Source organism: Mirounga leonina, unplaced genomic scaffold (genome assembly GCF_011800145.1).
Source record: "Mirounga leonina isolate KUSES-001 unplaced genomic scaffold, KU_Mleo_1.0 Mir_114, whole genome shotgun sequence".
NCBI classification, from domain to species: domain Eukaryota; kingdom Metazoa; phylum Chordata; class Mammalia; order Carnivora; family Phocidae; genus Mirounga; species Mirounga leonina.
The window spans coordinates 52,228,243-52,244,642 of NW_023270265.1; the positions used below are offsets into that span (position 1 = coordinate 52,228,243).

General features: G+C 55.7%; 1 protein-coding gene across 1 annotated transcript in view; it reads right to left on the bottom strand.

The window, feature by feature from the left end:
• TCERG1L (transcription elongation regulator 1 like) overlaps positions 1 to 16,400 on the bottom strand; it is a 173,630-nt gene that overhangs the window by 18,363 nt on the left and 138,867 nt on the right. Inside the window, exons 8-9 of the mRNA XM_035020981.1 lie at positions 11,858 to 11,927; positions 653 to 788 (exon numbers count right to left, since the gene is read on the bottom strand). Of these exons, the coding sequence (XP_034876872.1) occupies positions 653 to 788; positions 11,858 to 11,927 (206 nt within the window). The remainder of the gene's footprint in view (positions 1 to 652; positions 789 to 11,857; positions 11,928 to 16,400) is intronic.

Genomic DNA, 16,400 nt, shown 5'->3' on the forward strand with positions numbered 1-16,400 from the left:
CTCACTGCAGAGGGGATTTGCTCGAGTTCCCAAGGTCACTACCATGTCCATTATAATCACCAGCGCACAGAGGCTCCCACTACCGCCCCTGCGTTCAGCCTCATTTTGTGAAGAAATCCAACCGGGCTATTAGAGCTGGCTCATTTTATACCCAAAAGCCAAAGATGGAAATAGCACGGGAAGGGTATCTGATTCTAAAATGTTTTTCCCCCTAAATTCAAACCAGGGTTCAGAAGTCAACTATAATTAAGACATCATAATTTCATTAAAACTAGACCTTTCTTGGCGAAGATGAGCACAGGGGATGCCCCTCTGGGAGGTGTGGACCCCGAAACCTGCCCGGGCTCCAGCAATAAGCTCATCGATGCAGAGGCTTTCTGCACGCAGTCCCGGGGACCGTCCCCTCCTGTCTGTCTCTCGGGGGCCTGCAGGTGCAGGTGCGGGAAGGGGCCGGCGACTCCTCCACACCCCTCAAGACAAGCAGCAGGGGCTCTTTTCATGTTGCTTTGGCCTCAAATGATTTGGCACCCGAATTTTACTCAGCCTGATTCCATGAACTCAGGGAGGAAGGGAAGTGTCCCTCGGACTGTGGGGGGGCCATTGCTCAGTGACTGGCTTTGGGGACAGCTGTCATCTGCATTCGGGTCCTTACCCCTCGCTCCAGCAGCATGTCTCGGAAGTGGGTCACCCGCTCCTCCAGCGGCAGGAGGATCTGGGGCGGCGGCGTCCTGGCACCCTTGTCCTGTCCTTCTGCCTCCTCTGGCCCAGGACTCACATGGCCTTCTCTCCTTTAGGGCACAAGACACAGAGAGTTAAACATGCCCAGGGAGGCCCACCTGCCACCTCTGAGCGCCTCCAGGTCACACCTGCAGAGGCAAGCGCTCCGAGAACCTGGGAGAGCCAGGCGCCGGTAGCCCCACAAAGGATGCGGTTTTGCTCTTGGATGCAGACTGCTTTGTTGTGTTTGGGGTGCAGCCGGGACTGAAGCCCTGACCCAACGGGCACCAGCCGGGAGCGAAGGTCATGGTGGGTGCGTATGCAGGCCGAGTGGGGCCGCCGGGAAGGCCCAGAGTCGCTGTCTCACCCCCTAGACCTGGTGTCAGAGGACGTAAAGGGGTGAGCCTTTCCACCAGAGCAAATCATCGGGGCTTACATCCTGTTCTGTTTCTGTTGTTCTGCTTTGTTTCAGCGAGGCCTTCATTTTGGACAAAGGCGGGAAGACAATTACCAAGGACTGTGCCATCAGCCCTCCGGGTACAGAAACACTGTCTGGGGTCTAACCCGACAGGGAGATGTCAGTGAGAGCAGCAGGGACCCAGGCCCCACCCCAGGCCATCTGCGCAGGGAAAGGTGCAGAGCAGGACCTCTGGACCCTTGCCTCCCCCGGCCCAGGGGTGGCCGCAGCTACGGCCCACACGGCGGGCCGCATCGGGAGCAGACAGGAGCCAGGGCCCCGCGGGGCAGCGGGGGATCCAACGCGCCACCCTCAGCAGGCTGGCGGCTCGGGGGAAGGAAGGAGCTGGCCCCTACTGAGCGCCAGCTCAGCATCCTGCCTTTTGTCCTCTGCCGCCCATTCGATAGCTCTCTCTCCGTTCTGCACCTTATCCCAGCAGCACGGGTGGCCCTCCTTCTAAAACATCTCAGTGTTTGCTGCTGGAAGAAGTTCAGCCACCTGCAGACACAGGTACTCACACGACGCCCTCCCCCTCCCTGACCTGGCCCACATGGGAGCAAGCCCATCCAGCCGCCGCTCCGGTCCCCTCGTCACAGGCTGTGCTCAGCCCTGAGGCACAGAGTCCACCTACACTGGCCTGGAGAGCAGCTTGCTGTGACCCCATGGATCCCTCTGTGGGGCCTCCCCCTGGCCCAGCCCTGCCCCATACTTCCCCACCGTCGGGTCCCACGGCCAGTGACTCCAGCAACGAGGTGGGGGGCAAATCTACTCTGTCCTTAGACCACCAGTTTTAGGGAACCTTCCCTTTCTGACGGTGCTGTGGTCAAGTTAGGCTGCCAACTCCCCCTGCCAAGCACCGTGACTCGGTGCCCTCTGCACGCCTGCCAGGGGATACAGAAAGAGCAAAGAACATGCACCTACAGAGCATGGCATGTCCCCACTTCTTTGCAAAACCAGCCTCACCCTGGGAATTAGTGGGTGAAAGGTGCTCATGCCATACCCACCCGGGCTTCCTGACACAGATGCAGAACCGTGCCCGCACCCAGGGTGCTCGTGCTCCCGGGGGACGTCTGGTGGCTACTGGCACATGGAGATACAGAGACCAGAGATGCTGCTAAATGCCATGCAATGTCCGGCACGGACGCCCGCACAGGATTATCCAGCAAGTCTGCACAATCCGTGCGTTTGAGGAGCAGGAGGAAGCCTGTTCAAGGTCATGCCATCACTCAACCAAGCTGGTTTCTGCCCCCTGATGCCCACTTTTTCCATCACTCTCCATCCAGAACACCGTGGAAATCCGTCAGTTACCAACTTTAGGATGTGCTGAGAATACGCAGAGTTCTCTAACACTCACCAGGGGTGGAGTATGGATTAATCCAACCTAGTATAAAATGTGCAAAGAAAAAAAAACAACAACAAACACGCTTGCTCAGCCCATTAGGGAATCTTATTTATAGACCAACTATTTCAGGAGGACTTACATTCTCTGCTTCTTATGTGATTATGTGGATTTTCAAAAAAAAAAAAAGAAAATCACCAGTGGATTTGCAATTGTATCGTATTCCAGAGTGTGTAATTAGTATTTCTTTGTAATAAATTTTCATTAGTTAAAAATAGAAGTATGGAAACAAGACCTGTATTGTTGGAACTTGAAACAAGATTAATAGGAACGTTACAAGCTCAGCGATGATCACGTATTATAGCTCATTTAACACAGTATTTTGTTCAGAGCTGCTGGATGCCTTCCAGAATGTGAAGCTCTCAGTTCAATTAGAATTAGTCAAAAGTAAATGCAAACTTGCTAAATATATTTTTAACATTCTTATGGCTGAATGAGTTTGGTACCTTTAACAAAAAGCAAATTCTTTTTTTTTTAAGACTTAATTTTTTTTTAAAGATATTTTTTATTTGTTTATTTGACAGAGATAGAGAGCACAAGTAGGCAGAGTGGCAGGCAGAGGGAAAGGGAGAAGCAGGCTCTCTGCTGAGCAGGGAGCCCGATGTGGGGCTTGATCCCAGGACCCTGGGATCATGACCTGAGCCGAAGGCAGCTGCTTAACCGACTGAGCCACCCAGGCGCCCCCAAAAAGCAAATTCTAATACTTTTAATAAAACTAGCTCAAGCCCAAACTACCAAGGATGAGAGGCAGCATCCCCAGGGGCAGAGTCCCTGGTACCCACAAGTCTTGCCAGCTGTGTGGGGTGCCTCTCATCTGGAAGCAGTTCTACCCCATGGCAGATGCCTCACCAGGTTCGCACCTGCTTGGGGAAATTTTTCGGTTCAAGTGCGTCAGTTGAAAGGGGCTTGGTCTTGTCCAGCCTGTCCTCCAGAGCGGGGGTCCCCAAGTCTGGGCCACGGCGCTGGGGTCCCTTCACTCTGGGGGACAGCATGCTCCCTGGCTCCCGTCTCCCATCCTTGGGAGACATTATGGTGGCCACCGCCTACCTGGGGCAGAAGGGCTGTTCTCCCCCATTCTGCCCCTCGCCTCAGCCCTCTGACCACTGCTGAGCTTGTCCAGCTGAATCGGGAATGGTGCATGAGCAGGTGCACACGTGGACCTGCCCAGGGGTGCGAGGTCAAGCACGGGGTTTTCTGATTCTGCCCATGTGCACAGGGCAGCAGATGATGTGGTAAAATTCACTAGACTCACACTTAGTGCAAACGGATTCTAGGCACAGCACACTGGTTGCTAGTTTCCTTTTTGGACGCCAAACGTTTATCTGAGGCCAAGGGAACCCAGGGCACCAGACTCTGCCCTGCCCCCACAGGTCACCTCTCAGAAGCACAGATGCCTCTCCCTACCTCCCGAATCTTCCCTGGAGAGGAGGGGAGAGAGATGGAGAGATTCAGAACACCGCACCGTTCTCATGGCAGGTGCTTACGAGGGGGCGTTTCTCAGCACTTCTGAGGCCTCCCTCCTTCCTCTCCCCATTCCTTTCCTATATCCCTCCCTCCTCCCGCTCTCTACCCTTCCTCTCCTCCAGCCCTCCTCCCATCCCTCTTCTCCTCCTCCTCCTTCTCCCGTCCCTCTCTCCCGCATGCCTCCTCCCTCCCCGCTTCTTCCCTCTCCCCCACCCCCCAGCACTATCAGTTGAGAGGCTACACGGAAATAGAAGACCCCACTTCTCCAATGCAGGGCAGGAGAGGGGAAGAGGTAAGGGCTGACTCAGGTATATACACTCGCTCAGACCCCAGTGTATATATTGCTTGTGGACCTCCTCCCGTATCCTTACTGGTGAAGCTGTTTGAGTACAAAAGAGATTGACAGCAAATTTCCGACTTAAACTGTCTTCTCAAATCAAAGAGCATCGCCAGGGACAGTTCAGTCCTCCGCTCCCTGCAGAGCAGGTGGCCGACAGCCCTCTGCGCAGAGGGCAGCACCCCGGGGCCCCGGGTAGGACAGGCCCCTGCCTTCTCTTGGCCTGTCCTGGCCTGGGGGCTCGTAGTGGTGGAGGGAGAGAAGGACACGTCTCCTCCAGCCCCCTCTTTGTGGCTTTGTCTTCCACTCCCTGGGGAAGCCTGTCAAAAGAATCTTGTTTAAGGGGCGTCTGGGTGGCTCAGTCGGTGAAGTGTCTGCCTTCTGGTCAGGTCATGATCCCGGGCTCCTGGGATGGAGCCCCATGTCGGGATCCCTGTTCAGCGGGGAGCCTGCTTCCCCCCACCCCTGTTCTTGCTCTCTCCTGGTCTCAAATAAATGAATATCTTTTAAAAATCCTCTTGTTTAAAACTCAACATACACTTCGCCTCCCTAATGGCCTGATGTTCACGTGACCTCATAGGGAATCCCCGCACTGCTTTCTCACGAAGGCGACACAGACGGGCCTCAGCTCTGGTGTGGATGGGGCTGTGTGACACCCGATGCCGGGCCCTCCCCTCCAGGGCAGGAACTCAGATCAAACAACATAGAGAGCCCAGGAGAGGCCAGATGCCCACGGAGGGCCCAGAACCAGTTACGGTGCCCATCCCCGTGCCAAGGGGAGGGGCTGCAGCTCAGTCGTGGTTCATCGTCGGCCCGGGGGCTTTAGCACAGAAACCAGTACTGCACGTGCAGGGCTCAAAGGCTGGGGACAGTGGTGACACAGGGACAATGGACAGGGATGGAGACATTCCTCCCCAGCAAGCTGCCCCTGAGTGCCCCAAGGCAAGGAGAAACTGCAGTCTGTCCAGCCATGCCACATCGCAGGTCCAGGATGCTGGGACCGTCTGACATGGGGTCAACACTCCCTTCTCTGGGGCTAGAGCCACCAGAGACAGGAAATGACATGCAACCAGCTATGTGTCCCCGGCGCCCCACACGGTGGGTGGCAGTTGATGTTTGCTCAACGTGTGCCCAAAAGAGAGGGTGATCCATGGAGGAGAGCCAGGGATGGGTTATAATCTGGGGCCATGGCCCCCTGTTTGTCCCTCCATCTGCTCTGTCTGCCTTCCCAGGGCCATGGCCTTTCACAGAAGGCCCAAGGCTTCCTCTGCACGATCACTTGGCGGGAGATGTGGGACTCACACTGTCCCAGAAAGTTTCCATCCCATCAGAGAGACGGGGCCATGGGAAGCTCCCAGAAGTGGATGGCCTGGACCACACTGCAGGGCCTGGGCACACAGTGCACTGCATACAGCAAGTGCTTAGTATTTGATGGATTAGTGGGCCAGAACTTAGCTTATCTTTCCACTTGGGAGTGTGGCCTCCTGGCCTGCCTATGGTGGGCACCACATTGGACTTCATCGCAGGAGGCTGGGAAGGCCCCAGGGTCCCCTGCACATACTGCATTTGGGCCGGCTCTTGAGGGTATGAATGGACCCCTTGTGGAAGAAGAGTCTGCGACAGGTTCCTCCCCCACACGAGGGAAGACAGATCATCACGGACACCACGGCTGGACACCACAGTTTCATCCCAGAGTTCCCGAGCCTGCTGCCAGCATACGTGGTCCCCGGGGACCCCCTGACCCCTGCCAGCCCTCCTGCACCCCTGCTGCATGACAGTAAGTGATGACGCCTGGGTGCCAAGCACCTTCTAGGGGCAGAGTCCCATGAAGGAAGGGTAGGCTGAGAGGTCCGACGAAGAACCGGCGAGGGAACTTTGGGGGGTGAGGGCTCTGGAACCGACTTGGACTGGCCCCCCGCAGGCCAGATTTCAGATGCATCTCCATGTGAGTCCTGGCCATGTGGATGCTGCCCAGAGGACTCTGCTTGCCCACCCAAAGGCCAAGGGCAGTGTCCACGGCGTCGGTGGGCTGCCCGGCTTGCTGCACGGGGCTCCTTGCGAATGCTGGCATCTGGTCTCCCCTTTCAGAAATACATGCACGTATAAATCTTTTTGAACAGCAAATAAATGGCAGGAATATCTGTGTTTTTGTTAAAAAAGACAAACTGGAATCCCGTCACAATTGAGGCTTGCACGCTCAATCCCAAAGGCAGCTGTCACCCGGGAAAGCGGTGTAGGATGTCCTCAGGACATGGGCACAGACTCAGTACTGTTTACAAAACCACAGGTTTCTATACAGAACCCACCGATCAACCCAAATCATGAGTTATGTAAAAAGAATAACGTAGAAGGCAAGTGGGTGTTAATGACTTGTTTGCCACGCACGTCCAAGAGACCATGCGCCGTCCTCTGTTACGAAGGCCCCTGGAGAATGTGAGACTCCCACGCTGATAGCAGAACGTTATCATTCTATAGGGTCAAATTAAAGATATAATTTTATAGCAAGTTTATTTTAAAGTCCACCTGTTTTCTAGCATTATTTTCTAGCATTTCAAAGAAGCAATGCTCTTACCTTCTCGACAGCTAATTTTTCTGGGATTCTAGAAACCATGTGTATGGAAGTGAACGGAGCTCGCTCCAGCTTGACTCCATGGTGTGTTGCCCTCCCCGCTGCCCACATTCACTGACCATCACTTGCCTTTGCGCCTGAGATCAGCAGCTTCCTGGCTGCAGAAAGAGTGTTTCCCTCCACCTTCCATAGCTGGCTCTTTCTATGTGGGCTCAACTTGGGGACAGTCCCTGGGTAGTGTCCTCAAAACCTCCAGACTTTAAATCAGGTTTTTGGGTTTTTTTTTTTGTCTTCTGGATGGTAATGTTGTTTTTATTCTAGATGGATTCTCCCAGCCCTAGGTGGCCCCCAGGTGAAGCACAGAACTGCAGGTGGACAGATCACAACCCCATGACCCAGCCTTGTCCAGAGGACCTGCCCAGAGTGTGCCTTGGCCTCCATGGTTTGTCAAGAGAATATTCAGGCCATATTTGGGGTAAGCAGAATAATCACAAGGTACTTCCTGCTGATTCTATGCTCTCATAGGACTCCAGCCCAAACTGCATCCGACCCCAAGAAAACACCCTACTTGACATGAAGATTTTATGGTATAAGGTCAACATCATCACTTACATCCAAAGCTATCGACCGGGCATCCCCCAAACTCACAAACTACAAAATCTACAAACTTAGAAATAACCAATATTCCAAGCCAAGACATTCTTTTGGTGGCCCACAGGACAAGAAGTCGATGCCAACCCCGTGGGGCCAGTCATCACGGAAGGAGCAAGGCCACCCTCTCGTGCTCCAGGGTGCCATTACGTAGGAGGAATCTCCCAGCCTATCCACTGGCCAAGACTGGTGCCTCGTGGAAGGGCTAGAGGCCACATGCGTCGTGGGCAATTTCTTCTCTGATGTGTTTTGCAGATAATTTCATTCTGAGTTTTAAACTAAATGCCTCACTTTTGCTGAATCCCTAAAATAGTTCAGTTCAATTATTTGAAATAAATCCTAAGTTCTTAAAATAGACTGCACATTTGAAAAGTAGGTCTGAAATAAGAAAAGACTACATGTCAGAAACTGGCAGAACCTCTGGGCACCGCACAAACACGGGGAGAAGCAATCAATTTTCTGGTCCCAGGGAAAATGTAGGATCGTGTATCAGGAATGCATTCCATTAGATAGTAAATAACAAGCTACTTGACACGGCACTCACCGGGTCGTTTAAAATTAGTAATTGTGACATATTTCTCTTCCCAGGGAATTCCAGGAAAAGTATCATTCAGACCTGAGTTATTTGATCAATTGATTTAATTCCATCTGTGAAAGAGCGTGCACAATGTATATGAATTGTGCGAGGGTTCGAGAGAGATGCAGGAGTAGGAAGTGACGTTCAAAGTGAGCATGTGGCTTATTCCTTCTTCTCCAACATGGCTGCTAGTGAGTTGCACATTGTAGGAAGATTTCACAGGCTTCTTGATGAGGAAAAATTCTATTATTTATACAAAAAAGGTGGATCAAAAGAGACTGATTACAGCCCATCCTCTGGAGGCCTGTTCTCTTACTATATATGCCAGAACCCACTAATTAAAAACACACAAAAGCAGTTAGGAGTTTGAGAAGAGCCTGAACTTATTGACAATAACTTTCTGGAAGACAGACAATGCAGAGCTGATGCTGGTGGGCTGACCGCCAGGGGCGATCTGCTCTGAGCAAGGGACACGCCGATCCAGCTGTGGGGGGCATTTGCAAAAACAGCATGGGGGTGAGGCTTCCGAAGAGAACAGGTGGTTTATGTGCACAGCTCAGAAATGAATGAGCAGGACGGGTGGAACATTCTAGATCCCCAGTCCAGCTACATCACTAAGCAGAGGGAGCATTTCCTCCAAGGGCTCCGTGGGAGAACAGAGCCTCCCCGACAGCGGGGCCCACAGCTCGGGACGGACTGGGCAGGTGGAAAGCAGGGCGGCTCTGCCCAAATCCTCTGTGTCTGCTCCAAAGCTGCTGTTTAATCACGGAAATCCCTCAGATGATTAACAGCGAAATTAACGTTCTGACATTTCTTTTTTTTTTTTTTTTAAAGATTTTATTTATTTATTTGAGACAGAGAGAATGAGAGAGAGAGAGAGCACATGAGGGGGGAAGGGTCAGAGGGAGAAGCAGGCTCCTCGCCGAGCAGGGAGCCCGATGCGGGACTCGATCCCGGGACTCCAGGATCATGACCTGAGCCGAAGGCAGTCGCTTAACCAACTGAGCCACCCAGGCGCCCCGTTCTGACATTTCTTAAAGGCCAACTGATCAGAATTCAAGGCCAGTCCCTCGGGAAAATGAGTGAAATCGGGTTGTGCAGGCAGATGGCCCAGCTACTCTGGATCCTATCCAGCCTCCCCTCCAACACGAGTTCAACATCATCCCATAGTGGCTGGATTTCCGCACTTCTGGTGTCTCAGGAAGGGCGTCTTGATTTCAAGATTCTACATGCATTTAGCCAAAGACTGACAGAGACCTGCTTGGCCAAGACCCGTGCTCTGAACATAAAGACACGACTCTTTACTCCCTTTCCTGGAGCCCATGGGCCCATCGAAGGCACTCAGCACCCATCCTCTGGGTGCATGCAAGTGTCCTTTGAGGCCCAAAAGTGACTTTCTAAAGAGAAGGCGGGAGATTGGTGGCGGGGGGCTCCTCACTCCAGCACCACAGGGACCCTCATGCCAACTGCAGCCTGGGTCCCCATTGCCCCAGGAAGGAGACCCCCCTCCCTGCACCGGGACAGCTCCCTGTCTTGGGGAGGACAGTGCTCACCCTTCCCAGAACTGTTTCTGGAAAGTTCTGTGGTGTCTGTTTGTTATCAGTTAAAATTACAATATACCCGGGCCGTGGTCAATGGAATGATTTTTTGAGGGGGTGCATGGTAGGGAAAGGCCCAGCGGCATCGAAATGAAGGGACCTGAAGCCACTCAGGGAGAACGCTGCAGGTTTGGGCCTCCAACCTCATCCGTCTGTCACAGAGAAGAGTCCCATCCCAACTGGGGGTCAGGGGTCAGGTCCCACGGCCCAGTGCCTGCTCTCTCCCTCACTCCCCTCTGCTGCCAGGAAGCCCCCGTAAGGGCGGAGGACACCAGGATGGACAGGCTCTGAGGCAAGGTGGCATTTTTCTCCCTTCCTGCAGACAGGTACCACTTCTTCTAAGAAATGATTTTTTTTTTGGTAGAAATAATATTGAAACTGTATTTTTCAGACTTCATACAACATAAGCTTAAAGAATAATTGGGTGACATAGGGACGCCTGGCTGGCTCAGTCGGCGGAGTGTGCCACTCTTGATCTCGGGGTCGTGAGCCCCATGTTGGGCACAGAGATGATTTAAAAATAAAATCCTTAAAAACAAAAGAATAATCAGGGGGCGTAAAAATGGAGACCGGGTGATGGTTTTAACCAGAAACCATCATAAATCAATGATGTGAAGTCTGTTTTTCTCAGATATACAGAGCATGATTTTTCTTCACGATGATCACACTTTCCATTTGTGATGCTATTTATACAAACACCAGTTTTTAGAAGTTGGCACTGGAATCTGAGCCGCCGCTGTCCCCCTGGTCTCGCTCGCCCTCACAGCCCGCCAACCGACCATCGGCCTTCCGTGCGCCGTGTCTGCCCTCACAGGGTCCCGTGAATCTCCTGACTTCCAGAATGACTTGCAGTGCGAGGCTCTGTTCGACCTGAGCAGAGCAGGGGGCGGGCTCCGGCGGCACCGCCTGCCTCCTGAATGTGCTCTGGGCTCTAGGGCACCTTTTTTTACAAGATTTATTTATTTAGCTGAGAGAGAGCGCACACGCGCGGGCAGGGGCAGGGGCAGAGGGAGAATCTCAAGCAGACTCCCCGCTCAGTGTGGGGCCTGAACCGTGCTCGATCCCAGGACCCGGAGATCACGGCCTGAGCCGAAACCAAGAGTCGGACGCTTCACTGACTGCGCCACCCAGGTGCCCACATGCCCACAGCGCTGACCCCTGACATGGGCAGCTGGCTCCCCGCTGCAGGCCTAGGCCATCCTGTGAGAGGACAGCTGTGCGGGTGGCAGGTCGCGGCTGGGTGTGCCCGCTGGGCCACGTTGAGCACCAGGCTCTGGCCGGACGTCCGGCACCACCTGAGCTCAGGAAGTGGCCCCTGACTCTCTCTTCATGGGTGGCCTTTTAGATCCCCCGCCTTCTCTGCCAAAGACGGCGGCCCACCAACCCCGCCATGCCTTCTGCCCGCCTTCCAGGGAGCTCAGACATACAGACCCCGAATTGCACCCCTTTGTGTGGGACTCAGAAGGAAAGGAGCCACAGACCGGGGCCGGCAGGAGGGGCTCACGGCGGGTCTCCCGGCCACGGGTGCTGCCGCCACAGCCAGAGGGCGACGAGCATGGAGAGCTGTGCACACACGGAGTGTGACCGCAGTCACGCAGCGCCCCCCCGCCCCCGTCACTTGTCACCTCAAGCTGCCATTGGGAGCTCCCGCAATCTCGTGCAGACGGGAAATCTGAGGCCAGGGCGAATTACTTTGCCCAACACCACAAGGCAAGCAGGAGGCACCCAACTCCAAGCCAAGAGCTGCTGGCCACGCACACCCATGCCCTCGCCCAACACCTGGCACCCTGGTGGCTCCGTGCATGCCTTCAGGGCTCTGGAGCCCAGGCCGGGCAGAGCACGTGGGCCCCGGGGAGGGCCAGACGCTGTCCAGTGTCCACAGTGCCTGGAGCCACCGAGACACCTGCCCACTGAGGCATGGGGCGCCCAGAGCAGTCACTGAGACGGGACCTGAGACCTCCCACCCTCTGCTTACTGGTTGCATCTGCTCTTTACTCAGTCACTAGAGTCAAAACAATCCTTTTTCTTTCTACACCGCCTAATTGTCTGCGAAGGAAAGACGCGAGAGCAAAAGGCCTTGTCACCTACCTGTTCCTCTTGGTCCTCAGGTTCCGGTCTCCCCTGCCATCCTCAGACTGTGACCCATCACTGTGGTCGGCTGGAAGAAAATCGGGTTAATAAGGTTGGAATGTCAGCTCCCATCACTCTGGCAAACCACTGAGATGCACTCACTTTCAAGCAGAGTCATCTGGGAATTGGGAACACAGAGATCAACCCCTGGAACCAGTACTCCTTGTAAGTTCCAGCGGAAGAGAAATCTGATTTTCTTCTGTGCAGAGAAGGCATTTAGAGGCTGCTAGATCATCCAGCAAAGCCAGAGGATGGAGAATCAACGGATGGCATCTCCCAACCCCTCCCCGGGCACGTGGGGATGCAGGCCCTGGATGAGCCCTTCTATGTCACGTGTGCCCTCACGTTCTTGCAAGTGGACCAAGAGACCGTGGTTCCCTCCTTTGTCTGCCTCCAGGAAGCATCACCCCTCCCCTGCATGCGGCACGCACTTCATTCCTGACTACATGTCTACTTCAAAAACCCAAATTGATTTTGAAGACAGGTCCCCTATTTCCATCCTGAGGAGGCTGGCCTTATAAATATTTGATGAGCTTTTGAAATGAAAAAGTAAAAAGGTGCTTCAGTGTTTCATATTTGTCTCCAAAAGGGAGAGAGGAAAAATGAGGATCAACATGGTTCTAGAGCATTATTATTTCAGTCCTGACACATGAATGATTTCCAGACGTTCCCTGGCATCACAATGCTTTCTTGCCTTGCTTCTCACTCTGTATCCATCATGTCCCAGAGACCCCCTCTCGTGCTCCTGTCCCAGGCGGGCAGAGGTGCAGGGGGCTGGGCTCTGTGGCGCATCCCCAGGTCCCCGTGTCCCCTGCCCACTTGGCTGCCTAAGCCCCGCCCCGCCCTTCCTGAGGAGGCTCTGCCAGGAGAACACGGCCCACCGCCTCAAAGATGCACTGTTTGGAACCCAGCGAAGCCTCCAATCCAGTCAATTCCTAGTTTGCTTCAGTGTTCAGTGTGGGGCTGGCAGCAAGATGGGAGAGTCAGGTTCTGGAAGCTCCCGGCTGCCCCAGCCCACCCGCGGCCACCCACGCCACGCCGTGTGCACTCCACCATCCCGGGACCCAGGGGGACCTGAACGGGACCAAGAATGGGCCACAGGCCTGTCCACGCCACATGCCCTCGGCCCGGCTGGCAGGACAGCACCCCCTGGAAGACACTTGCCCAGAAAGGCGGCCCCACAGACATGGACCCTGTCCAAATGGGCGTGGAGCGGAGTGGGCTCCTTGTGGGACAGGGTGTGTGTGTTTGGGGGAGGGGGCGGGCATTCGGGACCTCAGCTCAGGGAAGGCTGAGCATTGGTGGCCTCACGCCCCAGTGACACTCGGGCCGTCCTGTGCGCTGGACGGAGGCTGCTCAGCAGGTGCTAGAAGCAGCAGGGGCAGGTCCCAGGTCCAGAAACTGCCAAACACCCCCTAGGGGACAGAAGCCCCCCTCCTCATTGAGAAGCAGAGGAAAGAACGTTTGTGAGAAATGAGCTCATGTGGGGCGAAGCTCGCCTTCTTCCCGCTCCACACGCTCTTCCCACACGGCCGCTGCGGGACGCCGGCCATCGCTCCCTTCTAGGCCGCTGACCCCTGCAGCCCAAGAGGCATGCTCCCCCCCCGCTCCGCCCAGCTCTCCCCTCCTGGCCTCTCTGCCTCAGTGACCCCACAGGCACCCCAGCCCTGCACGTTCAGCCTGGGTCCACCCTCACACCCCCCGTTCCCTGTCCCAGTCTCCACGCCCACCGGCATCGCGGGACATGACACCCAGGCCTGGATCCTGGCCCCTCTGCCCCCGCGTGCACACTGGGCTCTCACATGGACTCCGCCTCCGCCTCTGACCTGACTTCTCTCCCCCTCACCCTGCAGACAGCCCTCTTGGAACTTTCTAAACTCCATGACATTTGCAACAGACAAGGCCTTCAGGTAAAGTTGTCTGTCCTGTCGCTCTTTAACACTGGTGTTTGTGAGACAATGGGAAGGAGAGGCGCCTTGGTTCCTTCTGAGACACAGAAGAGAGGAAGACCCCCAACACTGGGGCTGCCCCTGGCAAACAGAGGGGCAAGGCGGGGGTGCTCTCCTGCCTGGACAAGAGCCCCCAGGAGCCTCTCCTCCCCTAGGCTGGGTCAGAACCGGCCCAAGGTGGGAGAGCTGGGGCGGCAGAGCCGGGGGCATGGTCATGGGCGTTGGGATGGGATAACAAGCAGCAGGGCTCCCTCGTTTTTCGGGGCAGCTTTCCTGCACCAACAACTGGGTCTCCAATTCTCTGGACACCGACTGGGACTGGATGTGCAACAATTCAATTAGACTCTGGCACTAGCTTCCTGGAGACCGCGTGGGGCCCCCAGGACGCAGGTACCCCTGCTTCTGACTGACCGGCTGGAAATCGTGATGCTTGATGTGTGCTAGAACAGTCCACAGAATACAGGGAAACGCCTTGTTCCCTGGCTCAGAACTCACTGTTCCTGGGCAGCAGGTGTCCCGCCACGTGGCCCTCCTCCCTCCTCCCTGCTCCCTCCTCTGCAGGCCCAGGGCAGGTGGCAGAGATGGGTGGGGGTGTCAGCCTGCACTGGGGGACATGAGGGAATTAGAACAGGTAGATCTGGACCCTGCACTGTGGACCCATCGACCCCCACTAGCTGGGGGCCTCCTGACACCAAAATCAGTCTCTGTGTTCTTTGCTCCTCGGCAGGTCATATTCAATCTATGAAAGAAGTGCAGAATGACAGAGTCAGGCAGAGACAGAGCCTGAGCGGAGCTGGGCAGTGTTGCACGAGGCCCCAGAAAGAGAGTAGAAGCCTCGGGAGAGGTTGCTGGGCCAGAGAGTCCGGCAGGAACCAGGGGTCAGTCACCCTGAGGGACGAGCCTCCTGGTCACTTGGAAAGGCTGCACTCATGGTGCTCCCCCACCCCTGAGGTTCACCGTGAGCTTGCCCAGGCTCCTCCCCACTCCCCGAGCCCCCCACAGGAGATGGGGGCCCCCAGGTGGGCCCCCCTCCCTGTTTCCTGGGGTGCAGTGTGAGTGGATCCTCCTCAGGAAGCTCCCCGGCCACTGGTCTGGGGACTCACGTTGCACCGTCCACACACAGCCTCTCCTCCTGCCCCACGACATGGCTGTCACTGCCCGTCACTGCCCGTGGGCCGTCTGCTCACTGCTGGGGCCGGGGTCCAGCCCAGGGCTAGTTAGTCCAGCCCCCAAGTACGCAGTGATTGGTTTGGAAGGGGACTGCTGTCCTCTTCCCTCCTTCTCCTCCTTCAGTCCTGGGTCCACAGAGGGGGTGACAGCTTGAAGCATTAGGTTCTGGGGGAAACCACTTTGGAAAATGCTCTCCCAGCCTCCCCTGTCCACAGCTGCATGCGGCCCCAAGGCACAGACGTGACACAGCCCCGGGATCAGTGCTCATTCAGTGGCGTATCTGAAACCCAGAGGGGCCTCCGCCCTGCCGTCCAGGCCGCCGGGCTGCAGCAGGGGAGGGCTGAGGGTCACAGAGCATCGTGAAGAAGCCGCGGTGCCCAGGAGCCTGGCCTTCCTTCCAACCCGGCCGCCTGGCAACTTCCACTGGAGTTCATCAGGCTCCCCGCAGGCGACTTTCTAAGTGGATGGCCTGTCTCCACTCATCTGCCAGGTCTAGCGTCCTGGATCAGTCAGTGTGCAAACAGGGGGCACAGGCTGGGGGCCACCGGGTGAGGGATGCGGGTCCCGTGTGAGGGTCAGGGTCCCTCCCAAACAGCAGGGACGGGGGAATTCTGCATGGGGGGCCTCTCCTCCACCTGATCCTTGGGACCGGTGATGCCCATCCTCGGGCGGCGGAGGCCAAGTCGCCAGGGACGTTGTCAGCTGAGCCCGGACACCTGGTCCCACTGTGGCTCCGAGACCCGTGTACCCTCCCCGGGCAAACCCAGCTTGGCAAAGCCAGGCTCTCACAAGTCACAGCTGTGTTTACTCACAGGGATGCTTTTATATCCCACTTGCAAAATGAACATTATTACCAATGTACATTTGTCTTGAATATAAATGACTAAAATGTTTACAGAGGAACTGAAGCCAAGTGACGTCCGTGCCCTCTATGGCAGGTGGGGGACAAAGTGGCTGAAAGGACAGGCTGCCTGCACCTGACCGTGGGTGTGGGAGGTACAGGGAGCAAAACGTTTTCCAAAAGAGCGTTCTTATCACAGGCTCGCAGCTCATAAGAAGCCTGGTAAAGCTGTCCCTCCTCGGATGTGGAGTCCGACCTACCTGGGTGTAAATCCCGCCCCTGCCCCCTCCCCACCCCCCGCTTGATAGAAATGTGACCTTGGGCGAGTTAATTAATCAATCTCCTTTAACTCCCTCTTCTCTAAAGTGGGTAGAGAGCCGGTGGGCTGTAGAATGATAGTCCCCGAAGATGGGCACGCCGGCTGCCTGCGCCTGTGAAGGTATTAGGTTCTAGAGCACAGGGCGATCGAGGCGGCCAAGCAGCTGACCTTGGGGTGGGAGAGCGTCCCGGGTCACCCAGGTGAGCCCAGTGTAATCATAAG